Consider the following 27,204-nt stretch of genomic DNA (forward strand, 5'->3'; position numbering starts at 1 on the left):
GTGCCTGAGCTCCAGTGTGAAGCAGGATATAGTGATGTGCCTTTTTAGGATTTTGTTCTTACAAGTGTTCAGTTGCTGGACTCAGAATACTGTTTGTCAGCCAAGGACTGCCCCTTCTGCCTTTGGCTGATTTCTCCCCCTCAGTCCTCTGACAAGACCTCCTAAAGTGGAATTTGGGGGTTGGGAAGTTGCCTGTACTCTGCCTGTGCACCCAGGAAGATCAGTCTGTATCCCCTGCAGAGGGTTCAATTTAGCCTTAAATTCCTTTATCAAATCCTAAGGAAAAAAGCTCCAAGATAGCTCAGGTATTATTAGCAGTAGTTCCTTCTAGGGATGGATTTTTCATCCAGGTGCTTATCTGCACATTCTATTTCCTTCAGTTAAGATGCATTACTTTTTTCAATACTAGTTAAACATTTTTTTTTTCAAATTAAGAAAGCTTGGATATAACGACTTTGGGGAAATCAGCCTAACACAGATGGGCCTTGGTATGCAATTTAGAAAATATTAATCATATTGACTGCAAGTCCAACTGCTTAAGTTCCAGTCATATTGCTACCAAAATAATAACTGTGAGCCCTGGGCAAGATCCTTAACCTCCATAAAAATGGGGATCATAGTAGCACTTTGCTTGTACTATTAGCAGGCGCTTAGCAATTGCAACCACCGTCTGCACTTAAGATACTGTTTTGTGTTTTAACTCATTTAATCCTCAGCACAAGTCGGTGAGGTAGTTACCCACATAACCCCCATTTTACAAGTGAGACCCTGGAAGGTCCTCAGCCAATAAACAGCTAAATGGGATTTGAGCTCAGACAGCCTGACACCAGAATCTAGTTTTAAGCTGCTGCTGCTGCTGCTAAGTCGCTTCAGTCGTGTCTGACTCTGTGCGACCCCATAGATAGCAGCCCACCAGGCTCCCCCGTCCCTGGGATTCTCCAGGCAAGAACACTGGAGTGGGTTGCCACTTCCTTCTCCAATGCAATGAAAGTGAAAAGGGAAAGTGAAGTTGCTCAGTCGTGTCCGACTCCTAGTGACCCCATAGACTGCAGGGCACCAGGCTCCTCCATCCATGGGATTTTCCAGGCAAGAGTACTGGAGTGGGGTGCCATTGCCTTCTCCCAGCTTTAAGCTACTTGGTTAAAAGTAGCTTAAAAGTATCTTGCCTGTCAAAAAGAGTTGTTGGGGTATTACATGATGGGATGCTAAAGCGCTCAGCAAAACTCTGGCACTTAGTAAATGCTCAATTAACAGTACTCAACTTCCTACAGTCACGTTAATGTGTTTTATTTTATTACAAAACAAACACGCGATAAAACACGATTCAGTAAAACATCAAGAAGACTGTTAAAGCGGGCGGGATCTGGCCCGGGTTGGGGCGGGGTGTGGGGCGGGCGCCCACCCGGCAACTGGAGCGGGGTGGGAGGAAGCGGCGCCGCCTGGGCGCGCCGGGCGGGCCGGGCGCTCTGCGGGGCCCCGGGGGCGGAGCCAGGGAAGCCCCGCCCAGCCGTCACCTGCGACAGGTGGAGCGGTCGGCGCCCGGCGCTCGGCCATGTCCGCGGAGGGCGCTGGGCAGGGGCCGGGGCCGGAGCCGGGGTCCGAGCCAGGGCCGATCTGCCCCGAACACGGCCAGGCTCTCAACTGGTTCTGCTGTTCCGAGCGACGGCTCGTGTGCGCCGCCTGCACGGGGCTGGGCGGCCGCTGCCGGGGGCACCGCATCCGCCGGGCCGAGAAGCGCGCGGAAGAGCTGCGGGTGAGCGGGTGTGGGCGCCGGCAGGCGCCGGGCTCCGGAAGAAGGGGGCGCCGTGTGGGGGGAGGCGCTGAGCCCCGGCAGGCGCCCGGCAGCGGGTCGGGGAGTCGTGGCTCCGCGAGAGGCACCGGCTGTAGAGCGAGGCGGTTGAGGGTGTGGCTTCTGGAGTCCAGCTGACCCGAGTTCGAGTCCCACTTCCATCAGGTCCTCCCTGTGAGTCTCGTAATCTCTGAGCCCCAGTGTCCTCATTTATAGTTTGGAGGCATTTATTAAACGTGTTGCTCGGTGGGGCTGCCTTTGAGCAGTGAAGGGCTCCGCTGCCCTAGGTGCCCGGGACAAAGCGTTCCCCGGCCACCGCCCCTTTGGAAACTTGATAAAACTCGGTCTCTCCTTGTTTCCTAGCCCCTCGACTTAAAGCTCCTCCCCTCATCCTCCCTTCAGTCTTCCTGGTGAGGTGACTTCTCTTCCCTTTCAGGATTGGCCTGGACTGTACTTGAAGCCGGTTTCACTTAGGTAAACGGAGGGGGCGGGGAGGATGTCAGGAGGTTCCTACTGGAACCCTTCACTTAGGCTTTCTTTCTCCTCACCTCCGCCTCCAGCTTGGCTTCCTGCCACCAACCTCCCCTGAGCTGCTGAGATTGGAGAGTCAAGTCACCATGGGGCTTCCTATCTCCTTCCACCCCACCTTTGGTCCCTGGGGGTTTCTTTGCAATTTGATTAACCTGCTTGATTCTCCCAACCTCTCCCTGGAGGTCTGCGCAGCTGTGACGCCTGAGGGCTCAGACTGGACTGTTACACACACCCGACAGGGTGCTGGGGAGAGGGATTCAGTTATCCAACAGCACTTGAAAAGCTCCTGGTGGGTAACAAGTAGGCCCACCAAGTTGGTGATGATGAAAATAAGCTTGGATAATGTGGTATAGTGAACTGGCACGATGGATAGAAACTTTGCAAGTTCCAAAGCGCTTAAATAGCCATCATCTCATCCCATCCAGACCTTTGAAGGTTTGGTCCTACCTATCTTTAATAGAGGGAGCTAGCTGAAGCCCAGAACAGGGGAATAACTTTCTCAGGGTTCCAAATGTTCAGGGGCTGGACCAGAGGAGTCATTGACTAGGCCAGAGAAAAACCACCTCTTTGCGTCAGTGGTTGGAGGGAGGAAGTGATGCTAATGGGAGTGAGAACTTAATAAGACCTTTTTTAAAAAAGTTGCCATCAGGGCTGAATCTGAGTGGTAGAAGGGGTTGAAGCCTGGACCAGGGGAGCAAGCCTGCTATTTGCTTTGGAATGGACTCTGCGCGGGGTAGGGGGCTTTCCCTGAGCCCTCCAGAGGCCCCTAGCATATTCATCTTATTTGCCTGGAGGGCATGTGTCTTGCCTTCTCTCCTTCCAATTTTTAAAAAAAAAATATTTTTAACTGTGCTGGGTCTTTGTTGCTGCCCAGGTTTTTCTCTGTTGGTGGCAAGTGGGGGCTATTCTCTAGTTGCAGTGTGTGGGCCTCTCATGGCAGTGGCCGCCTCTGTTGCAAAGCACAGGCTTCAGGGCACATGGGCTCAGTTGTTGTGGCTTCTGGGCTCCAGAGCACAGGCTCAGTGGCTGTGGCACACAGGCTTAGCTGCTCCGAGGCATGCAGGATCCTCTCGGACCAGGGATCAAACCGGAGTCTCTTGCACAGGCAGGCAGATTCTTCACCACTGAGCCACAGGGGAAGCCCCTGCCTCCAATTTTGAGTAAACTGTGGGTTCTTTGCAGACTTTCCTGTCCCACTGGCCAATCAAAGAAATTTTGCCCCAGGGCAAGATTGTTACTAAACTGGACAAAAACAAGGCCAGCTCAGCAACCTCTCTGTTACCTTCTGGATACCTGTCCTGTAGCTTTTCAGAAGCTAGTCTCACTTCCCTCAGTCCTGTGGTGTGTGGTGGCCACAGCTTTCTTCCAGTCAAGTCATTTCTTTAACTTGGTGTTTGGGCCAGTGAAGTGTAAGACTGAGTCCTGGTTGTGGAGGGAAGGATTTACAAGAACTGCCTGGAAGAGACAGTTGAGTCGCCCTTGGCAGATGGAACTGGGGCAAAGCTCTTAGGGGAAATGGTGGCAGAGCTGCTGCTTGGAAGTGCTCCAGCTGTTACCTGGAGAGGTGGAGTGGCAAAGCTGGGACCTGGCTGTCTCCATGGGCAAGTCACTTCTCTGTGGGCCTCCGTGTCTTCATTTCTAAAAACTCTCTCCTGGTCTCAGGGCCAATGCTCACAGCTTTGGGAGCAGTGAACTGCTGAAACTCTTGTGGCCAAGGAAGTGGGTGTTCATTCATTCAACAAATACTGAATATTTATTCAGGGCCTTCTATGTATAACTCTCTTCTAGGTAGTAGGACACAGAGAACAAGTTAAAGTCATGATGCTTATGTTCCTGTAGGGGATGACAGCTACCAAAGAAGTAAACAGACTCATGATATACAATCAGGGAGTGATAAGTGCAAGGGAGAAAAAAAAGTAATGATATGAGGTGTACGATGGTCAGGGAAGGCTTAAGTCTCCTTGGAGTCGAGGAACAAGACATAAATGGGAGACAGAAGGAGCAACAGGTGCAAAGGCACTGAGGTTGGGACAGGTTTAGTGTATTTATGGAACAGTAAGAAGGCCGGAGTAGGAGAAGAAATGGCAACCCACTCCAGTACTCTTGCCTTGAAAATCCCATGGACAGAGGAGCTTGGTGCAGGCTACTATTCACGGGGTTGCAAAGAGTCAGGCACGACTGAGTGACTTCACTTCACTTCACTTTAAGAAGGCCGGACTAGTAGGAGGACATTGGACAGAAAGGCAGAGTCCCACCAGGTAGGGCCTTGTTGGTTACAGTCTCACTGTGGGTGCATTGGAAAGCCACGAGAGGGTTTTGAGCTGGGATGTGACTTGATCTGATTTCCTTACCAAGGGTGGCAATGGCTAACGAGGAAGCTGGGAAGGTGGTCAAGAATAAAGGCCCTGTTAGGAGACTCTATCAGCAGTTCCTGTGGGAGATCATGGTGATCTGGGTTGAACAGCAGAAGGAAAGGTGACCATAAGTGGCCAGAAGAGAGAGAGAGAGACCTCAGAGAAGAGGCTGGTAGGACTCACTGATGGATTAGATGTGGGGTTGGAGAGTAACTCCTGGAGTTTTGGTCTGGGTAGCGAGATTGATGCTTGGAAGTACTGTTAATGAATGGGGATTCCTTGGGGAAGAGCAGCTTAGGAAGCCATGTTTTTGTGCTCAGTTGCAGGTGTGGACAGTTAGGGGGCTGGATATGAAGGAAGAGTGAGTGTATGTAAGAAAGTGCTTATGATGGGCCATGGGATTTGAGGATCAAGAGGGAAGCAAGGCCACAAAAAGGGATGATGGACAGTGAAAAGTGCTAAGACTAATGTACTGGTGACTCCATCTAAGCTGGAGGATTGTTGGAGATTCTAGAGTGTGTGATCTAGGATGGAAAGGGGTGGGGAGGATGTGGGATCCTTGAAGATTTTGGAAGTGGCATAGTTTTCAATAATGATGAATTCCGAGATATGACCATGGGAGTAGGTGGCTGAGGTGGGGTAAAAGGGAAAAAAAAAAATCACTGGAACGGAGAGAATGGACCAACTGTGGATCCAAATACCATGGATGTCATCTGTGTTGCAGAACAAGATTGTGGACCAGTGTGAGAGGCTGCAGTTACAGAGTGCTACCATCACCAAATATGTGGCTGACGTCCTGCCAGGGAAGAACCAGAGAGCAGTGGTAGGTAATTTTTCCCCTTCCCCCTCCTCTGGCCCGCCTCCTAGGATAAGCTCTCAGCCTTAGGGGCTTGAACCAGTCTAGAGTTCCTTCCCAACCTCCCAGACCCATTGTGCTACTGACAAAGCTGGATGCTCAGGAAGGATGGTTTCCTCTTTCTTGGTTTTACATCTGGGCAGAGTGGGTTGTTCCTAGAATGCATTTGATGCAAAGACTGATTTAAAAATAACTTTCTTCAGGTAAAAGATCAGATGAGTCTTCTATCATTTTAATTATTTTGTGCTCAGCCCCAGTATTATAAAATAACCAATGGCTTTTACATTGCACATTCTTTATGACAGTCTTAGGCAGTAGGTGGTAGTAACATCCCTGTTTACAGACGGAAAATGGGTCCCGCAGAGGTTAACTGACTCACAGAGTCAGTTCTATGAGCTGGATGTCTGACTCCCAGGTGATCTCTCTGCAGCACCTCACTAGTGCGTGCGTGCCAAGTCGTGTCCAACTCTATGGACTGTAGCCCACCATGGTTCCTTTATCCATAAGACTCTCCAGGAAAGAATACTGGAGTGGATTGCCATGCCCCCCTCCAAGGGATCTTTCTGACCTGGGGATCGAACCTGTGTCTCTTGCATGTCCTGCACTGGCAGGCAAGTCCTTTACCTCTAGTGCCGCCTGGGAAGCCCACAGCGCCTCACTGCCCACCCTTTATTCAGTGGACGCATTGCTGCTGCTGCCTCTTAGTCTCAAGTGTGCCCTTCAAGGGCAGGGGCTATGAGTTTCTTCCTGCACACCCCTGCCCTCCTTCCCCAAAAGTACATGGAGCAGACATGGCACTATTTTAGTCAAAAAATAAATGATTTTGATCGCAAGGAATAGAGCCTAGTTGAACTACTGATAGCATAAGCAAAACAGAATTTCTTGGATTTTAGATACACGAGTCTTTCAGAACCTAAAGGGGATGAGAAGCAGGAACAAACAAGCCGCTAGAAGTCCAGGCAGCTGTTCTGTCCATCTCTGCTTCTCTTTGCATGATGTTTTCTCTTTTTCTTCATCCTTCTCCTTTTCCTGTCTTAACTGCACTGGCTAGGACCTCAGCGCAGTGTCAAATAGAAGCTTTCGTAGCAGGTGCTGATTTTGAAGGGAATACTTACAACATTTTTGCCATTTATTTGATTATTTAACAAACCTGTGTAAGCACCTGCCACACACCAAGCACAATCGGTCTATGTGCTAGAGGTTCCACAGTGAATAAAACATGGGAAAATTCTTGTTTTCGTGAAGCCTGCATTCTAGTCAGGGGAGGGTGTGTGTGTGTGTGTGTGTGTGTGTGTGTGTGTGCATATTTAGTCATGTCTGACTCTTTGTGACCCTGTGGACTGTAGCCTGCTAGGTTCCTTTGTCCGTGGTATTTTCTAGGCAAGAATACTGGAATGGGTTGCTACTACCTACTCCAGAGGATCTTCCCCACCCAGGGACTGAACCCCTGCACTGGAAGGCAGGTTCTTTACCAGCTGAGCCACCAGTGGAGAGGGCTAATCACAAATAAAATATATGCTGTGTCAAAAGGTGATAACCTCTATGGAGAAATAGAACGCAGGCAGGGGGTGGGTCATGTTGAGGATGGGGTTGTGATCAGGAATCGCCTCATTAAGGAAATTGATATTTGTACAAAATTTCCAAGAGGTGAGGGAATGCACTGTATATCCTGGGGAAGAGTGTTCCCAAAAGAGAAAAGGCAAGTGCAAAAACCCTGAGATGGGAGCGTGCCTGACATGTTGGAGCAGAGTAAACAAGAAGACAAAGGAGATGAAGTCAGAGAGCAGTGCATGGAGCTAGGTAGAATCCTCACGGGTCACACAGAGACTTTGCTTTTTATCTGGGGAAGGCAGGAAGTTATCAGAAGTAAGATGATATGACTTAAGATTTAAAAGGAGTGGCTGCTGTGTTGAGAAGTGACCATAGGCAGCAAAAGTAAAAACAGGGAGACTGGTGAGGAAGTGTTGCATTAATCCAGGTGAGAGTTGAGAGGGGTTTGGACCTGAGTGAGTGTGGTAGGAATGGTGAAACGCAGCATATATTAATATATACTTTCTGAGGGAAGAAAGAGCAGGATTTGCAGATGGATTGGATGTAGGCTTTGTGAGAGAAAGGGAGGAGGGATCAGGTTGACTTTTTTTTTTGATGTGAGCAACTGGAGGGATGGAGCAGCCGTTTCCCAAGGTGGGGAAGGATTGCGTGCAGAGTGATGGTTGGAGGAGACTAGAGTTCAGTTTTGTACATGTTCGGTTGGAGATGACTATTAGGCATTCAAGTTAAGATGTTGAGTAGATGGCTGGGTACACAAGTTAGGAGAGGGCTGGGCCAGAGACGTAAATGTATTAGTGTATAAGTGAGGGTGGGGCTTCCTGTGTAGCTCAGTTGGTAAAGAATCTGCCTGCAATGCTGGAGACCTGGGTTTGATTCCTGGGTCGGGAAGATCCCCTGGAGAAGGAAATGGCAACCCACTCCAGTATTCTTGCCTGGAGAATCCCATGGACGGAGGAGCCTGGCGGGCTGCAGTCCATCGGGTCGCCAAGAGTCGGACACGACTTAGTGCACTGTCTTTTTTTTTTTTTTCAAATAAGTGAGAGTATAAAGTGAAAGTCATAGGAAATGATGAGATCACTAAGTGAGTAGAATACAGATAGAAAAGAGCAGGGGTCCAAGGACTGAGCTCTAGAGCACTCTGACATCTAACCATTGAGTAGACGTCTGAGCCACCAGGGAAGCCCAATTGAGTAGATAGGAACAAGCAAAGTAGACCAAGAAGAAAGCAATCGGTAAATAGGAATAAAACAGTTAATAAGAGTGTTGTGCCGCACAATAGGTTTCAAGGAGGTGGGTTCAGATTTTGCAGAGAGATCAAGTCAGGGGAGACATGAGAATGGACTCTTCAGTAACATGCTCCTCGGAGATCCTGACAAGAGGAGTTTGGTAGAGTATTGTGGTAAAAGTGTGATCAGAGTGAATTTCAGAGAGAGTAGAAAAAGAGCAATTTGAGATAGTTGGCACAGATGACTCTTGAGGAATTTTGCTGTAGAAGGAAGCTGAGAAATGGGATGATAGTGGAGAGAGATATGCCATCAAGAGATAGTGGAGGGGGATGTCCATCAAGAGATGGATATGCTATCAACAAGCAAGCAAATGTTTGTTGCTTGGTTTTTAAGATGCGGGAAATGACTGTGTGTGTGTATGCTGATGGGAATTGCCCAGTAGAGAGGGGAAAATTAATGATGCAGGAAAAGGGGACAGTTGGTTTAGCAGAGGGGGTGGGAGCTAGTAAATAAGTGGAAGTATTGGCCAGAGGTGAGAGCACAGGCAGTTTATCCACAGAAATAGGGAAGACAGAGTGTTTGAGCACAGGTGCAGGTAGATGGGTAGGTGATGTGCAGAGCTTGTTGAAGTTCTCTTCTGAGAGCTTCTGATTGCTTCTCTTTTCCCTTCTGATTACATCTATTTTCCATTATTATTTCCTCTTTATGATTTTTTCCTTCTGATTTTTTTTTGGGATTTACTCTGTAGTTTGTTAACTTCCCGAGTTGAACACAGCCTATTGATTTTAGTCTTTTTTCATTTTCAAAGTGAGCATTTAAGCTATATATTTCCTTCTAGGTATTGATAGAGGGATATCCCACAATTTTGATGTAGTATTTTCAGTTTCACTCAGTTATAAGTATTTTTAAATCTTTACTATGACTTTTTCCTTGTGCTATGAGTTATCAGATTTTTAATTATTTTATTATTAATTATTTGTACTTTAAAATTTTCAAATATATGTTTTTACCTTTTACATTAGTATCAGTATCTTAGTTCCCAGACTAGGGATCAAATTTGTGCCCCCTGCATTGGCATCTCAGAGCCTTAACCACCAGACCTCCAGGGAAGTCCATAATTAAGCTTATTAATAAGTTCAGATCTTCTCTATATTTACTATTTTTTTGATTGCCAGATTTTTTGATTACTGGCAAAGGGCATTTACATTTTCACACTATGCTGTGAATTTGCCTATTTTTCCTTATAATTTTGTCAATTCTTTCTATATTCTTGGTACTATTTATTAAGTGTATATATTTAAATTTGTTATATATTCCTGGTAAAACATCCCTTTTGTCACTTTTCAGTGACAGTACTCTTGCCTGGAAAATCCCATGGACAGAGGAGCCTGGTAGGCTGCAGTCCATGGGGTCGCTAAGAGTCAGACATGACTGAGCGACTTCACTTTCACTTTCCACTTTCATGCATTGGAGAAGGAAATGGCAACCCACTCCAGTGTTCTTGCCTGGAGAATCCCAGGGACAGGGGAGCCTGGTGGGCTGCCGTCTCTGGGGTTGCACAGAGTCAGACACCACTGAAGTGACTTAGCAGCAGTAGCAGTGACATTTTATGAACAGGAATCCTTTTTGCCTTCAAGACTATTTTGTCTTTTACTCATTACTAGACCAACAAGTGTTTTCTGGATATATCAGTTTCTTTTCTTTTACTTCCAACTTCTTATGTTGTTTCAGGTGTGTTTTAGAAACTGGATTTTGTTTCCTTTTTTAAAAAGTCCAGGGCTTCCCTGGAGAAGGCAATGGCACCCTACTCCAGTACTCTTGCCTGGAAAGTCCCATGGATGGAGGCGCCTGGTAGGCTGCAGCCCATGGGGTCGCTAAGTTGGACACGACTGAGTGACTTCACTTTCACTTTTCGCTTTCATACTTTGGAGAAGGAAATGGCAACCCACTCCAGTGTTCTCGCCTGGAGAATCCCAGGGACGGGGAAGTCTGGTGGGCTGCCGTCTATGGGGTCACACAGAGTCGGAAACAGCTGACACGACTTAGCAACAACAACAAGGGCTTCCCTGGTGGCTCAGTGGTAAAGAATTCTGCCTGTCCATGCAGGAGACACAGGTTTGATCCCTGATCTGGGGAGATCCCACATGCCATGATCCCTGATCTGGGGAGATCCCACATGCCATGGGGCAATTAATCACCTGTGCTACACCTATTGAGCCTGTGCTCTAGAGCCCAGGAACTGCAACTATTGAGGCCATGCACCACAGTTACTGAAGCCTGCGCCCCTAGAGCCCCTGCTCTGCAATGAAAGAAGCCCCTGCAATGAGAAGCCTGAACTGCACAGTGAGCCCTGCCTGCAGCAGTTAGAGAAAAGCCCGCACAGCAACAAAGATGCAGCACAGTCATAAATAAATAAATAAATAACATTTTAAAGAAAGGTTAAAAAAATACTTATAAAAAAAGTCCAAGCTGATAATCCCTGCCTTTTAACTAGCCAAGTTTAATCAATCTTAGATTTATGGCTGTCATTTTATGTTTTCTGTGTATGCTTAGTCATGCCTGACTCTTTGTGACCCGATGGACTGTAGCCTGCCAGGTTCCTCTGTCCATGGAATTACCCAGGCAAGAATACTGGAGGTGGTTTCCATTTCCTACTCTGGGGATCTTCCTGACCCAGGGATCGAACCCACGTCTTTTGCATCTCCTGCATTGGCAGGTGGAGTCTTTACCACTAGCCACCTGGGAAGCCTGTTTTCTATGTAGTCCACTTTTATAATTTTTTAAAATTAATTTTTACTGGAGTATTGTTGATTTACAATGTTGTGTTAATTTCTGCTATACAGCTAAGTGAATCAGTTGTACGTATACACAAATCCACTTTTTAGATTCCATTGTCATACAGGTCATTACAGAGGACTGAGCAGAGTTCTCTGTGCTGTATAGTAGGTTCTGATAGTTATCTGCTGTGTATACAGTAGTGTGTCTATGTCAATGCCAACCTCCCAGTTTATCCTTCCCCTGCTGCAGTCCACTTTTTCTGTGCTTTTTTTCCTTCCTTTCCTCCCTTCTTTTGAGTTAATCTACCCCTCCTCCCTTCTTTTTCCCTATCCTAGCTTGAAAGTTGTATATTCTATTTATGGTCTCTTTTTAGTCCCCTTAAGAATTTTCTAATTAATTAGAAAAAAAAATTTTTTTTTTTTTTACTATGCTGGGACTTCATTGCTGCACACAAGTTTTCTCTAGTTGCTGTGTGCAGGGTTCATTTTAAAGCACATCTTTTAATAATTCCCTCATTTGTAGAAAGTTTTCCCTTTATTTTAAAATCAGAGAGGTCTTTATTGTACTTTTGTTTTTGTATGATGGTTTACATGAGTGTACAAATCTAAAGTAAATCACAAGCCCCATTCAGAGCAGCCAGTTGAGTCCCCAGCTCTTGATTACACTGGTCTTCCGTTTCCTTTCTACTTTTGGACTCCAAGGGATTCCCTTTTCTAAGCTGCCAGAAGTAGCTTCACTTTAAAGGGATGCTTTGGTCTATTTTTCCAGCATTTCTGTGTTTTGGTCTGTGTGTGCGTTAGTCACCCAGTCATGTCTGACTCTTTGCGACCCCGTGGACTGTAGCCCACCAGGCTCCTCTGTCCATGGGATTCTCCAGTCTAGATTGAATACTGGAGCGGGTTGCCATGCCCTCCTCCAGGGATCTTCCCAAGCCAGGGACCAATCCCAGGTTTCCCATATTGCAGGTTCTTTACCATCTGAGCCACCAGGGAAGCCCGTGTTTTGGTCTAGGAGGGATTTTAGTTTCTTCAGGCATATCTTTGGAAAGCAAATTTTTTTTTTTTTCCCTGGGAATGACTCAAGAAGCATGTTGAAATTGACTGCAGCCTTCTTGTCAGGGAGTATCTAATGCATCTTGGGTCTGTTCTTGATCCTGTTCATACAGTACAAACGGGACTGCAGAGACCCACCCGTGGGAAAGGTATTGAGGTGGGCTAGAGAGAGGAGCAAGAGCTAATGATACCAAACACGTACGTGCCAGGCTTTGTTCTTCTTATATATATTGACTCACTTGACCCTCAAAGTAGCCTTATGAGGTTGGTACTATTAGTATCTTCATTTGATAGATTAGAAAATTGAGGCCCAGGGAAGATAAGGAACAACGTTCCATAGTTAGTAAATAGAACAGCTAATATTTAAACCTAGGCCCTGTCTCTACAGCCTAATTTCCTAACCACTGTGTTATGTTGCCTCCAAAGAACACTGGACTTGGAATCTGAACCCCTGGGTTCACTCAGCCATTCACTCAGGCCGTCTCTGTTCTCCTTGGGGCACATTGTGGGTCTCAGTCTCTTCTGAGAAACAGGCCTAACTGTCCCCTCATTGTACAAGGCAGGTCTTTAGGGGCAGGAAACAAGGAGAGCCACTGACGAGCCCCAACTTTCTGGCATGAGGGAAATAGTTTAACCCTCAGTTGTCTGGCAAGAGAGCAGGAGCTTCAGACAACAGTGCCATGGGGAGGATGGGTCATCAGACGGCACTGATGGAGGGGAAGAGTGCTGGGCTGAGAGTCAGGAGAACTGGGCTCTAGACCCTGCTTTGCCACTGACTGGCATGTGAGCACCATCAAGAGATTTTTGGCTTAAGTTGGAAAGAACTTTTCCTGTCAATCGTTCAGTAAATATTTGAGCACCTGCTCCTTGCCAGACACTGTGCTAGTTGCTAGGGGACACATGCTAAATTCATTGACTTAGAATTTATTTCTGCCCTCTTGTGTGGCAGATTAAGAATTCTACCATGGAAGCAATTGGAATAGACATATTTGGGAAGTAATGAGCTTTTTGTCCTTAGACATGGTCCAAATAGATGGTTCCCTCATAGCTCAATTGATAAAAAATCTGCCTGCAGTGCAGGAGACCTGGGTTTGATTCCTGGGTCGGAAAGACCCCCTGGAGAAGGAAATGGCAACCCACTCCAGTATTCTTACCTGGAGAATCCCATGGACAAAGGAGCCTAGGAATCCATGGCTTTGCAAGAGTTGGACATGACTTAGCGACTAAACCACCACCATGGTCCAAATAAGAACTGGACTACTGTTTGTGTGCGTTCTGTTGATGATAGACTTTTTAGGCCTTTCTGCTCTGCATTTCTATGATTCTCTGACCTGGTCTCTTGAACTTGGGGATCCTAACTGTGAAATAAGCAAGTAATTTCAGCTGGATCTTTGAGTCCTGCCCAGCACTTACATTCTGTCATCTTAGCTCCATGAGTTGTGGCCTGGATGTCTGGATCTCAGCATTCTTTTCCCTGAACCACATTTGGGAAAATCTTAGGGCTTGGGTGTTTTAAGCACTATTACTACCCTTACTGTACCCATGTCAGACATGGCTAATCAATCTTAGCACTTCTTCTGGCTGAGCCCCAACCCTCCTAATCTTGCCTGGGGCTATGCCAGGACCCAACTGCTTGTTTAATTCCGGGTCAGAGCACGGCCAGCGCAGCTCGGGAACTGGTCATCCAGCGGCTAGGTCTGGTGAGGAGTTTGTGCGAGAGCGAGGAGCAGAGGTTGCTGGAACAGGTGCATGGCGAAGAGGAGCGGGCCCACCAGAGTATCCTGACGCAGCGAGTACACTGGGCCGAGGCGCTGCAGAAGCTGGACACCATCCGCGGCAGCCTGGTGGACATGCTCACTCATCTGGATGACCTCCAGTTGATTGTAAGTTAGGCGGGGGTGAGGACACCACAAGTTGACCAGATTCCGCCAAAGTCTGAAAATGAGAATGTTTTATTGGTATGAGGTGGGTGGAAAATGATAATTTGGAACCAGGATGAGACAGGGCAATATTACTAATGGGGATTTTTTTTTTTTTTTCAACTGGTAACTGTTCTTTCAGTAGTGAGCAAATATTTACTAAGAGCCTAATGTATGCTAAGCATTGTGTTATCTATGCGTGTTGTTAGTTGCTCAGCTGTGTCTGATTCTATGCAACCCTATGGACTGTAGCCCACCAGGCTCCTTTGTCCATGGAACTCTCCAGGAAAGAATACAGGAGTTGGTTGCCATTTCCTTCTTCAGGGGAACTTCCTAACCCAGGGATCAAACCCGGGTCTCCTGCATTGCAGGCGGACTCTACCATCTGAGCCATCTGGAAAGCCCTAAGAGTGGAGGTACAGGATATGGCTGTCAGCAACTCACAGCCTTGTAGAAGAGGCGAATATACAAACTGATAATTAAGACATGGAGGGATATGTGCTATGGTAGGGGGCATTGCTGGGAGCTGGGGCCCCTGCAGTCCTGGCTTGAGGCGGGTGGTAGTCAGGGAAGCCTTCCTGAATGAAGCGACTTAAAGGTTGATGTCTCAAAGACAAGTCATAGCTTTGTAAAAGGAAGTGGGGAGAGGGAGAGAGTCCAGAAGCTTGCAGAGAGAACACTGCACTGACAAGAGGTCTGCTGCAAATACAGAGCTCATCCTCACTCCCACCACCCGGAAATCACAATCTAATATGTTTAAGGTGACGGTGTGACATCTCAGTAGATGCGCCACGCAGAGAAATGAGAATGTGGAACAACATTGTTGTGTTCAAGTTGCCCCTCTCGTGCAGTCATGGTTTCTGTGGCTGTCCCAGATCGCGCGTTCATTTTGTCACACAGCTGTCACGTGCCGAGCACATTCTGTCCCAAACGCTGGGAGGGTCACAACAGAAAATTCAACGAGTCCCGTCCATTGAGCCGCTGGGCGATGAAATTCTGGGTAAATAGGTGATTGTCCGGAAGTGTAGTCTGAGGGAAACCTAGGGTGCCACGGGGCTCAGGGCACAGAGGGATTCACTTTGAGTGCATGATGGGAGAGGTCTGTGAAGAAGGACCCATAAAACTTGTGCAGGGTCTTAAAGAAGGAGTGGATGTTTTTATTCTAGAATTTCTCTCCACGTGGAGCCCTCCATGCGAGTTAATCATAGTCAAGTCTTGACGACCTGCTGGGTTTCTGGTGCCAAGCCTGACTTTGTTTTCTTTTCTCGCAGCAGAAGGAGCAGGAGATTTTTGAGAGGTGAGTATGGGCCTGGCATTTGCCTGGGCAGTCGTGGGAGCCATGGCCCCTGACCTCTCCGAAGTCTGCCACGTCCATTGCTGTCCGGCCTCACCGCTCCTGGGGGGAAGCTCAGGGTGGGCAGCTGAGTGGCTTCCCTGAAGCCAGGCTTGGGGCTTGTCATGGGCTTTCTTAAACATTATCCTATTAAAAAAACAGTCACCCGGCTGGGAGGGTTTCACCACCTCCATCTACAGATGAGAATGCTGAGGCTCAAAGAGGGGAAGGGACTTGCCTAAGCCCCTGCGCTGGGGCTTGGACCCACAGCTGACACCTGACCCAGTTCTGTCTTCTCTACTTCATTCCCCCTTTCTCTAATGAAAGAATCTGAAATCTAAGTCTGCGTTACCAGGAAAATTCTATTTTAATTATGCAGTAATAAAAGAATTTCACCAGGCCCTACCTGAGTTCTGAAAAGTCTTGAAAGGTTCTGAGACCCAAGAGCCAGAGGAAGTGGCCAAGACGTGATAATTTTCCAGGCAAAGAAATTAAATTCTTACCCTGTGTGTGTGAGATTTCAGAGCTCACAGACACAATGTGTGCTTGGGGAGCACAGTCCATTCTTCTTTATTTTTATAAAGACAGCAGTATAGATATCAATAGCAACATATGTACATGGGAGAAAAAAATAATTTTCACCAGTAGAAAATGATTTAAAGTGAAAAATGTCTCTATCACTTCTTCCCAATTCTGTTTCTGAATCATGATCAGCTTTAACAGTTACATGTGTGTCTTATAGGCTTTCCCGTGTTTAATCACAAAAGAGTGCGGGGGATTTTTCCCTTCTTGAAATTTTGTTTTGAAAGCACAGATGGGATCACCTCATATTTGTTTATAACTTATCAGGCTATCTATCCTGGTACATTTAGATGTACTTCACTTTCTGGGAAGTCTGAAGTATTCCGCGGTATGGATGTTCCTAAATTTAGCTTACTGTCTCCTTATGATCTTTTCCACACTTCTCCTAGTCTCTCTCTTTTTTTTTTTCTTTCTTTAATTTATTTACTTGGCTGCGCCCGGTCTTAGTTGCAGCGAGATTTCCCAAATGTGGTTCAGGGAAAGAATGCTGAGATCCATACATCCAGGCCACATCTCATGGAGCTAAGATGACAGAATGAAAGTGCTGGGAAGGACTCAAAGGTCCAGCTGGAATCCAGCAAACTCTTGGTTGTGGCATGTGGGATCTAGTTCCCTGACCAGGGATCGAACCTGGGCCCTCTGCATTGGGAGCTCGAAATCTTAACCACTGGACCACCAGGGAAGTCCCTCTCCTCATCTTTTTCTCTTTTATCTTCATCATCTTCCTCTAATACAGTCTGTCCTCAATATCAAGCTGATCTGATTTCTTAAAAAATTCTTTATTTTTGGTTTTAAAATATTTCATAGGTATAGAAAAGTTGCTAAAGTAGTATAATAAACTTAGAAATACTAATTGATATCAGTTAGCCACATTTGCACTCTGTTTCTTGTGTCTCTTTCTTCCTGTCTATCTAGTGTATATATACAGAAAAACTTGTTTTTTTCTGACCTATTTGAGAGTAAGTTGCAGATAGCATGACTTTTTATCTTATCACCTACTTCAACATGAATCTCCAAAAAAACAGACATTCTCTTACATACCACAGTATAATTATTAAATTCAGGAAATCCCATGTCCACATAACGCTATTATCTAATATATATAGTCTGTATTCAAATGTTGCCAATTGTACTAAAAATGTTCTTAATAATTGTCTTTGGAATCCCATTACCCCCATACCCAATCCATCTGATCTCTTAATCTGTAATTTTTCCTTCACCCTTTTCCCCCCTAAACACTTTTTCAGAGTCTAGGACAGTTTTATAGAATATCCCTCAATTTGAGTTTATCTAATGTTACCTCATGATTAGGTTCAGGTTGTACATTTCAAGTAAGAGTATCTCATACGTAATGTCCTCAGTCTGTCTGTCATACCAGGGGGCATTGATGTCATTTTGTCCCATTATCAGAGATGTTACCTTTTTTAATTTAAGTCTAATTGACATCCAGCCTTATATTAGTTTGTTTAAATTGAAGTATAGTTGATGTATAATATATAAGTGTACAAAATACTGGCTCACAATTTTTAAAGGCTGTACTCCATTTGTAGTTATTATAAAATATTGGCTATAATATTTCCTATGTTGTACAATGTATGCTTGTTGCTTCTTTTATACATAATAGTTTGTACTTCCTAATCCCCTACCCCTATCTTCCCTCCTTCTCTCTCTATTCGTAACCACTAGTTCTGTACATCTGTGTTCTCTATTTCTCTATGTTTCTTTTTTTGTTATAGCCATTAGTTTGTTGTATTTTTTTAGATTCCACATATAAGTGGTATACAGTATTTTTCTTTCTCTAGCTGACTTACTTCACTTGGCAGAATTCCCTCCAAATCCACTCATATTTTTGCAGATGGCAAAACTTCATTCTTTTTTACGCTGAGTAATACTGCGTTGTATATATATACATCTTTATCCATTCATCTGTCGATGGACATTTAGGTATCTTATATTCTTGGCAGTTATATGTAATGCCACTGTGAACATTGGAGTGCATGTGTCTTTTTGAATTATGTTTTTGTGTGTGTGTGTGTATGTATATGGGGCTTCCCTTATAGCTCAGCTGGTAAAGAATCTGCACGTAATGCAGGAGACCTGGGTTCGATCCTTGGGCTGGGAAGATCCCTTGGAGAAGAGAACGGCTACCCACTCCAGTATTCTGGCCTGGAGAAGCTTACATATCTTGGCAGTTATAAATAATGCCACTGTGAACATCGGGGTGCACGTGTCTTTTTGGGTGTGTGTGTGTATGTATAGACCCAGTAATACAGTTGCTGGGTCATATGGTAGTTCTGTTTTCAGTTGGGTTTTTTTTTTTTGAGAAACCTCCATATTCCACAGTGACTGCAGCAGTTTACATTCCTACTACAGTGTATGAGAATCTGTTTTCCTCACATCCTCACCATTTCTTATTTGTGTTCTTTTTGATGACAGTCATTCTGACAGCTGGGAGGTGATAGCTCACTGTGGTTCTGGCTAGCATTTCCCTGACGATTAGTGATGTTGAGCATTTTTTCAGGTGCCTGTTGGCTATCTGTATGTCCTCTTTGGAAAAATGTGTATTCAGGTCTTCTGCCCATTTTTGTTTTTGTTTATTCTCTGGGAGGACAGGGTTTGGCTGCCCCATGTGGCTTGCGGGATCTTAGTTCCCCCACCAGGGATTGAATCCCAGTCCCCTGCAGTGGAAGTGTGGAATAACCACTGCACTTCCAGGGAATTCCCTTTCTGCCCATTTTTTAATTGAGTTTTTGTTTTTTCAATGTTGAGTTGTATGAGTTTTTATATATTTGGCTATTAACCCCTTACTGGTCATATAATCTGCAAATATTTTCTCCCAATTAGGTTGTCCTTTCATTTTGTTGATAGTTTCCTTTGCTCTGCAAAAGCTTTTAAGTTTAATTAAGCCCCATTTGTTTTTTTGTTTTTACTTCCTTTGCTTTAGGAGACAGGTCCAAAAAAATATGGCTACATGGAACTTCTCTGAGAGACTCCATGCTTCCAGCACAGGGTTCTCAGGTTTGATCCCTTGTTGGGGAACTAATATCCCACATGCTGCACAATGTGGCCAAAAAACAGACAAAAAAATGCTATAATTTATGTCAAAGAGTGTTCTTATGTTTTCTTCTGGGTGTTTTTTGGTTTCTAGTCTTCCATTTAGGTCTTTAATCCATTTTGAACTTATTTTAGTATATGGTGTTAGAGAATGTTGTAGTTTCATTCTTTGACATGTAGCTGTCCAGTTTTCCCAGCACCGCTATTGAAGAGACTGTATTTTCTCCGTTGTATCTGCTTGCTTTCTTCATCGTAGATCGTTGTTGTTGTGCGTAGTTGCTCAGTCGTGTCCGACTCTTTGCGACACCATGGACTGTAGCCTGCCAGGCACCTCTGTCCATGGGGATTCTCCAGGCAAGAATAGTGGAGTTGGTTGCCATGCCCTCCTCCAGGGGATCTTCCCAACCCAGGGATGAAACCCAGGTCTCCTGCACTGCAGGCAGATTCTTTACCATCGGAGCCTCCAGGGAAGCCCAGGGCCTTGTAGGTCAAGATAAGGAAACAATTATTTTGACTGCTATTACTATTGTTGGGAATGTGAAAAACAGTAGAGTTTTAGCAAATCATCTGATCAACCCCTTAATCAAGGGGAAAGACTGAGCCAGAGAGGGATAGATATTTGCCTAAGGTCACAGCAAGTCAGCAACACTGCTAGGACTAGAACCCAAACCTCCAGATCCTCTGTTCAGTACTTCCTTCCACTGCTTAGATGTACTTGGATTTTTCAAGAATCTGATTTTGGTGAACCTCTACAGCTCAGGGCAAAGACAGGACAGAGCAGCCTGGTCCTACTTGTCTTAAAACCTCCCAGAGCCCCAGATGATAATGCCCACCTGGGTGGAGAGCCAGTGACAGGTTCCTGACTCGGTGCACAGAAAACAAATTTCACATCGTAGATTAGCTGACCATAAATGTGTGGGTTTATTTCTAGGCTTTCTATTCTGTTCCATTGATCCATGTGTCTGTCTCTGTCTTGATTACTGTAGCTTTGTAGTATAGTCTGAAGTCAGGGAGCGTGAATCCTCCAGCCTTGTTCTTTCTCATGATTGATTGGCTATTTGAGGTCTTTTGTGTTTCCATACAAATTTTAAAGTTATTTGTCTAGTTCTGTGAAAAATGCCTTTGGTATTTTGATAGGGATTACACTGAATTTGTAGATTGCTTTGGGTAGTATGGTAATTTTAACAATATTAATTCCTCCAATCCAAGAACATGGTGTATCTTTCCAACTGTTGGTATCATCTTCAATTTCTCTCATCAGTGTCTTATATTTTCTGTGTATAGGCCTTTTACCTCCTTATGTAGGTTTACTCTTAAGAATTTTATTCTTTTTATGTGATAGCAAATGGGACTATGTCCTTAATTTCTCTTTCTGATAGTTCATTGTCAAGTGTATAGAAATGTAACAGATTTCTGTATGTCAATTTTGTATCCTGTAACTTTACTAAATCTATTGATGAGCTCTGGTAGTTTTCTGGTGGCATCTTTAGGGTTTTCAATGTATAGTATCATGTCATCTGCAAACAGTGACAGTTTTACTTCTCCTTTCTCATTTGGAGTCCTTTACTGTTACTTTTTTCTCTTGTCTGATTGCTGTGTCTAGGACTTTGTTTATTCATTCACTTATTTAGTCTCAACATAGACTCATAGATTCTTATTTTATTCAGTGCATTGTAATCTATTACTTCTATTATTAATTTTGATCTTCAAACTGTCCCAGATTTGGCCAGTAGGAGCCCCTTCAAGCCAGATCCTGTGGTCCTTCTGACAACGCTTCATCATTCTTAGAGCACTTTCTTGCTTTCCGGCACAAGAAGATATCCTAGGCACAGCTTCTTTTCCTGCCCCAGCCCTGGAATCAGCTATTTCTCCAGGGAGTCTTGGTTCCTTTTAATGGTGAAGAGTATTTAAAAACCAAGATTTAGGCTTTAGGTGTGTTCCCTGCTACTGATGCATTGCTTCCAAGCCTTCTCAGTGGACAGCAGGCAGAGATGGGGAGTGTGTGTGCACATAACTTTTTTATTCCTGAGTTTGTATCACAACTTCTAATTCCAGTCAAACACCACAGGGTTTTTCCTATGCCTTTCCTTATTCTGTCTTTATGTAGTTCTTCTTTCACAGTGAGAACTGTGGCTCCCAGCAACAGCAATATATCTATTCATTTGTTCAGTCCTACAATACACGAACAGTTGTTTGAGTTGCAAAACCCATAGTATGGTAGACAAACCCACTAGGAGAGTTCAGGGTTTGTTTGTAGTGCTTTGTGCTTCTAGACTGAGGGTGCGTACTCTCAAAGTAGAGTTGGCCCTCCATTTCCATGGGCTCCCCACCTATAGATTCAACCAACCAAGGGTTTGAGTGTTTTTGAATCTGCAGATGGGGAACTGCAGATACAGAGAGCTGACTGCAAAGGGTTTGAATGCCCCATGGATTTTAGTACCCCTGGGCGTCCTAGGACATGGAGGGTCGATTATACCGTTTTCAAAACCTGTTTGTCGGTCCCTAAGGTTGTTTCCACGTCTGTGGCTGAGCTCAGCCCTGGTCTGCCGTGACAGAAGGCCATGCTGCACAGACCGGGTGTTCTGGTCCTGGCCCAGGCCCTGGTGCGTGCCAGCCCCATTTCATTCCCACTTCTTTGGGGTCACGAGTTTCCTCTTCCATGGCATGAGGCAGCTGGACCAGCCGATTCTCTAGACTCTAGTGTCTGTAACTGGCCTCAGATTTGCTCTGATGATGACTCAGCACTGCTGACACCACCTTCTCCTCTTTCCTCCTCATCTGGTGGCTGGGACTTCTCCAGAGCCAGCCTCAGTGCTTTGAGAAGATGGCAACAGAGCCTTTCTTGTCCCAACCACAAAGAGTCTTTGTAACTAGAGTCTGCTCTCAGCTTTCCTAGGGCTCTGTTCACCTCACTCCTCTCAAGCCAGGACAATCGGTGCCAGTCTTAAAAAAAAAAAGAGCTGGCATCCATGAGGAGATGTGCTCACCCTCTAGCCTCCTCCTCTGATTGTGGACAGAGCCACGAGATCTGGGGAGGAGAGCGTGTGTTCTCACTTCTTTGCTGCCTGAGCTCAAAGCTACCTTCAGGATTAGAGGCAGAGGGAAGGTTCTTTCTCAGAAGCCAGATCAGAGGTCTGCTAGGCCCTAAGGTGAATCCTCACTCTGAAGGGCCTCACAGCCCTTCAGACTTCACTTCAGGTCAAGGGTAAGACAATGGTGCCTGGACCCCAGTCTGGGTTTTTTTTGTTTCTGCAGAGTAGCAAGACTTAAATCCAGGTTCTTCTTTTTAGCTGAGTGCTTTCTCTGAATCTCGGTTCCTTCCTGTCCAATGAAGTAACAACTGCCTCCCAAGTTAGAGCAAAGATCCTGAGATTCTACATAGAGATAGCAAGCCTAGAGCTCGGCTGCTAAACACATGACAATACTCCCCTCCTAGGCATCTTGTGTTCCCAAATCTCTTCCAGCAAAACCCAGTCCCTGCTGCGAGCTGAAAAGAGGTGGCTATTGGGAGCAAAGTGCTATGATTACTTTATGGTTGGGTGATAACCGATCATTTCTTCTTATGTGACTCCTGAGGGGTGTTTGATTTAAGAGCAGAGGAATGGCTGTACCTTCTGACCATACCAATAGGTTTTGCTGCAGTAGATTTTGAAGGAAAGCGAGATTTTTCTCTATGCACGCTGGTGGAGCAGAAAGACCGTGGTACAAGAGGCTTAGATCCTCCTTGTAGCTCTGGTCCTCCTCCCAGCTAACTCACGAGAGACATCGGTGACTTGCTTTCCCCACAGAACACATTGACACCAAGTATTCCCTTCCCTATAAACCATGTGCCTTGCTGGAATTAAGGCTCCAAGGCATAGAGGGAATGCCCACCTTCTCTTCTGGCTCCAGCCCCTTCTCTTTGGGGGCTCCTATGTGGGCCCTGGCCATTCTTGCTGTCACCCTCATGGGAAAAGGATTTTACTTCCGTCCCCCTCCTGTATTGATCCAGATGCGTTTCCAGAACCTCCCTAAATCTCTTTTTTTTTTTTCCTGCACAAGGACCGAGGAAGCAGAGGGCATTTTGGATCCCAAGGAGTCGGAAAAGTTAAACTTTAATGAGAAGTGCACTCGGAGTCCATTACTGACCCAACTCTGGGCAACAGCCATTCTCGGATCCCTCTCAGGTTAGGAACTGCTGGAGCCAGGCTCCTGTCTGGGTGGGCTTTGCTGCTACATCACACTGGGGACTGGTGTGTCTGGCATCGTAGGTTAAGCAACCAGTGATGCTGGATGCAGGCTTGTCAATGGAGCCTAAATTCTGGACAGGGTTGGGGCAGCTGGGCCAGGTCCTCTCCGTTTCCAGACCAGCCTGCTCTGTGGTTGGGTCTGGGATAAATCCTGTTCCCAGAAATCACGTCCTCCTCATGTTCTACCCTACTGCAATAGCTCAGTACTATTTCTTAGAAACCTAGTTTCTCTTTAAGGAGCCGCGGGAGTTACAGGTTTGGTCCCTGGGTCAGAAAGATCCCCTCGAGGAAGGCATGGCAACCCACTCCAGTATTCTTGCCTGGAGAATTCCATGGACAGAGAAGCCTGGTGAGCTACAGTCCGTAGGGTCGCAAAGAATCAGAACACAACTGAAGCAATTTGGCACATGCAATTGATGTGGCCAGTTGGAGAGCATCTGGAGCAAGAATTGAGCTTCCTGGATTAGTCTCACTCCCTTGACATTGACTCAGGCCAGTGGTGGGTCTGGCCTTGTGCTGTATACTCGGGCCACAGAGGTGGACGTGACGTGGATTCCTGCCTCTTGGAATTCCCCCACTGGGAGGGTTCTCAAAGCAGGTCTCCCCCAAACTAAATGGAAGCTTCCACATTGCCTGTTGTAGTATTTTCACAATTCACAGAAAGGCTAAGTTAATGGATTGAATTCTTCTCAATTCTAACCCTCCCTCCCTGCACATTCTCCTTAAAATGTTAGTACAAGCTACAGCTTCTAGATTCTGAAATCCAGTGGTGCCTGATTTGCCTGCAGTCCCATTTACTTAGTTGTTGGAAACTGCATATCTGATGCTTTCAAGCTTTCAGGAACCATGTCACTAGGACAAGTCTGATCTGGATACTGCATATGCCCAACTAGGGTGCACTACAATCAGTGAATGAAAGTTGATCAGTTGTGTCTGACTCTTTGCAACCCCATGGACTTTTAGCCTGCCAGGCTCCTCTGTCCATGGAATTCTCCAGGCCAGAATACTAGAGTAGCGATTCCCTTCTCCAGGGGAATCTTCCCAACCCAGGTCTCCCGCATTGCAGGCAGATTCTTTACCATCTGAGCCACCAGGGAAGCCCAATCAGTGCCAATGCTAAATGTAGGAACAATATGCTGGGTCTTCATTTGGCCCCTGCCACTAACTTGGTATGTGACCTTGGGCAACTCGCTTCTCCTCTCTGGGCCTTATTTCTATCACTGTTAATGCTTGGTTATTTACAGGTATCATCTCATTTGATCCTCACATCCACCCTGTGTTAAGTCCTGTTCTGATCCCCACTTTTATAGATGAGAAATCTGAGGCTCAGAGAGAGTAAATGGCTTTACCTCCCAGTGAGTGGTGAGGAAGCCCTTTGCTACCTGGCAGGACCAGGTCAGGGCTGAGGGTGGGCCTTGGGCAACTCAGAGAATTCTTTCTGGCAGGCACAGAGGACGTGCGTATGGATGAGAGAACGGTCAGCCCCTTCTTGCAACTGTCAGATGATCGGAGGACCCTGACCTTCAATGCCAAGAAGTCCAAGGCCTGTGCAGATGGCCCAGAGCGCTTTGACCACTGGCCCAATGCCCTGGCCGACACGTCTTTCCAGGCTGGGCTGCACGCCTGGACGGTAAACGTCCAGAACAGTTGTGCATACAAGGTGGGCGTGGCCTTAGGCCAGCTGCCCCGCAAGGGTTCTGGCAGTGACTCTCGTCTGGGCTGCAATGCCTTCTCCTGGGTCTTCTCCCGCTATGGCCAGGACTTCCGTTTCTCACACGACGGGCAGCATGAGCCCCTGGCGCTGCTGCGTTGCCCAGCTCAGCTGGGGGTGCTGCTGGACTTGCAGGCACAGGAGCTACTGTTCTACGAGCCTGCCTCGGGGACCGTGCTCCACATCCACCATGCGTCTTTCCCTGGGCCCCTCTTCCCGGTCTTTGCTGTGGCTGACCAGACCATTTCCATCGTCCACTGACCTGCAGCTACTGGGAGGCCAGGTGTCCCTCCCCACCACCCTTTCAGGCCACGTTTCTACCCAGTGTCTTCTTCCCAAATGCTGCCTGGGCCCCATGAGCAGCTTTAGTGGGGAATATGGGTCCAACCATTAAATGCTGGGTATCTGGGGGAATCCACTACTCCCTGAGGCTTGGTTTCCCAAATCTACCGTCCATCTGCTCCTCTGAGGGTGTCTCATTTGCCCCTTTAGCACTGGCATCCAGCATGGTGCCTGGTGCAGAGTGAGCATGTGATAAACGTGATCAGTGAGTGGACATATGGACTGATGGATGGATGGCTCGGTGGATGTATGGAGGGACAAGTGACTGGATGCATGTTGTAGGCTCTTCTGGAGAACTCCTACCCCCAGGAGACCCCGTCCTCTGGCAGAAAATCTTACGGCTGAAGCTCTTTCATTCCCTCTATTCGGTGCTTCGCCATCCTTTTCATGACATGACACAGAGAAAATATTTTTCTAGCACACAAGGACAACCTGGAAGGGATTTAGAACTCCTGCCAGGTTGCTGTTGGCCAGAGGACTCTGGCCTCTGTCCTCCCCCAGGTTTTACCTAGATACTCGGGAGACTCAGGGGATCCTGTCTCCAGGTAGCCTGCCTGCAACACACCCATCGGAAAAACTGCCTGACTAGGCAGAGCTCCAGCCAGTGCCCACCTGTGGTCACAGGGACGAACTTCTTTCCCAACTGTAGCTGTACATGCCATCACCTAATGCCTTCTCTAATACAGTGAGACCAGGGTGAGGCCTTCAAACCAGAAAGAGCCAAAGGAATAAGAGGGCCAGCCTTAGAGAACATGTACATTATTAAAGACTTTAAAACACTGAAAAATTTATTCTGTGTTCTTTGTTGGTAATTGGCCAAATCCCCCAGGTGCCAGCTCATATCTAGTGTTGTGTTTGCTGGGAAATGAATGTCTTCACCCCCTATCCACGCTCCCAGATCCAAGCAGGAGCTCAGCACGCACAGCTGAAAGGGCCTGGGACAGGGTTCTGGGCCCTGCATTGCTGAGACCATGGTCAAGTCCTTTCCTTCCTCTGAGGAGGTCACTGAGAACAGTGGTCCTCCATTTTGTTTCACCTGCGAACACCGTCCCAAGGCAGTCTTACCTGCAACTTACCTGTAAGGCTCTTGGGCTCAAAGATGGAGGACAGGGCCTTCCCCACTCTGAAGTTCATTCAGTAATTTACTAACACTGGGTGGGTCAAACCAACTTTTTCGGTTGACATGACTTCTGAGGCCCTTGCAGCTCTGAAACCACAGCTCATGACCTTTGAGTCCTCACTGCTTGACAACTGGAAATTAATGTTTAGTCACCTGGCCTTGGCACTAAGCCCAAAGACAGACCCACAAGAGGTTTGGCCAAGTCTAAGAAGAGCTTCCTGTTTTTGCCTGAGCACAGACTCTGCTTAAAACCTAGGTCAAAGCCATTTCTTCTACGCGGCACCTAAAGGTCTTCATGCTATTCTCCCCTCCCCCAGCTACCAATCTACCTTCCCACAGCAGCCTTGGGTCCACAGTTCATGGGCCTGCTCCCAAGAGTGCCCCTCTTATCTGTCTGCCCATCTGTGGGCCACTCCCAGTTCAGGGCAACTCCAGAGCTCTCCCCAGCTACTGGCACGAGGACATATCCTGTGTCTGTGCCTGTCTGTGCCTTTTACCTGTAGTACCCCCGGACTTGGCACTGGACAGGGCACAGGTGTCCAGTAAACAGCAAGTAGAGAGAAGCATGAAGGGGGAAAGACAGGAAGAGACATGGAATTTCTCCAATGATTCCCCCCCCCCAACTTCCCTGCACTCCTGCCAGTTGAGCTCCAGTCCCTGTTCCCTGTGCTTTCCCACCCACCCCACTATCCCTGTGACCAGGGTGCCCTTCAGCACTGCCATCCTTAGGACATCTTCTCTATTCTCCCTGGATCTCCACGGCATCATGTCTCGTGA

General features: G+C 46.6%; 1 protein-coding gene across 4 annotated transcripts; it reads left to right on the forward strand.

Moving 5' to 3' along the window:
• The first annotated feature begins 1,485 nt into the window (after positions 1–1,485).
• On the forward strand, positions 1,486–26,094 carry BSPRY (B-box and SPRY domain containing). 4 transcript variants are annotated; one of them, XM_061426585.1, is made up of 6 exons: positions 1,486–1,753; positions 5,399–5,497; positions 13,760–14,020; positions 15,331–15,353; positions 23,067–23,191; positions 24,700–26,094. In XM_061426585.1, exons 1-6 carry the CDS (start codon positions 1,553–1,555, stop codon positions 25,224–25,226), a joined length of 1,236 nt encoding a protein of 411 aa, XP_061282569.1. In that variant the 5' UTR covers positions 1,486–1,552; the 3' UTR covers positions 25,227–26,094. The 4 variants fall into 4 exon arrangements, with proteins under 4 accessions (XP_061282569.1, XP_061282572.1, XP_061282568.1 ...); XM_061426584.1 differs by having other exon boundaries at positions 1,488–1,753; positions 15,328–15,353; XM_061426587.1 differs by having other exon boundaries at positions 1,492–1,753; positions 13,790–14,020; positions 15,328–15,353.
• Positions 26,095–27,204: the final 1,110 nt, after the last annotated feature.

This window comes from Bos javanicus, chromosome 8 (genome assembly GCF_032452875.1).
Source record: "Bos javanicus breed banteng chromosome 8, ARS-OSU_banteng_1.0, whole genome shotgun sequence".
Lineage (NCBI taxonomy): Eukaryota > Metazoa > Chordata > Mammalia > Artiodactyla > Bovidae > Bos > Bos javanicus.

Bases quoted from the DNA above. Each gene is read 5' to 3' on its own strand.
- BSPRY (XM_061426584.1), top strand. From the start codon at position 1,553: ATGTCCGCGGAGGGCGCTGGGCAGGGGCCGGGGCCGGAGCCGGGGTCC. The intron at 5,498-13,759 runs GTAGGTAATTTT...GGGCTATGCCAG, and splicing joins GGAAGAACCAGAGAGCAGTG to GACCCAACTGCTTGTTTAAT. The intron at 14,021-15,327 runs GTAAGTTAGGCG...CTTTTCTCGCAG, and splicing joins TGGATGACCTCCAGTTGATT to CAGAAGGAGCAGGAGATTTT.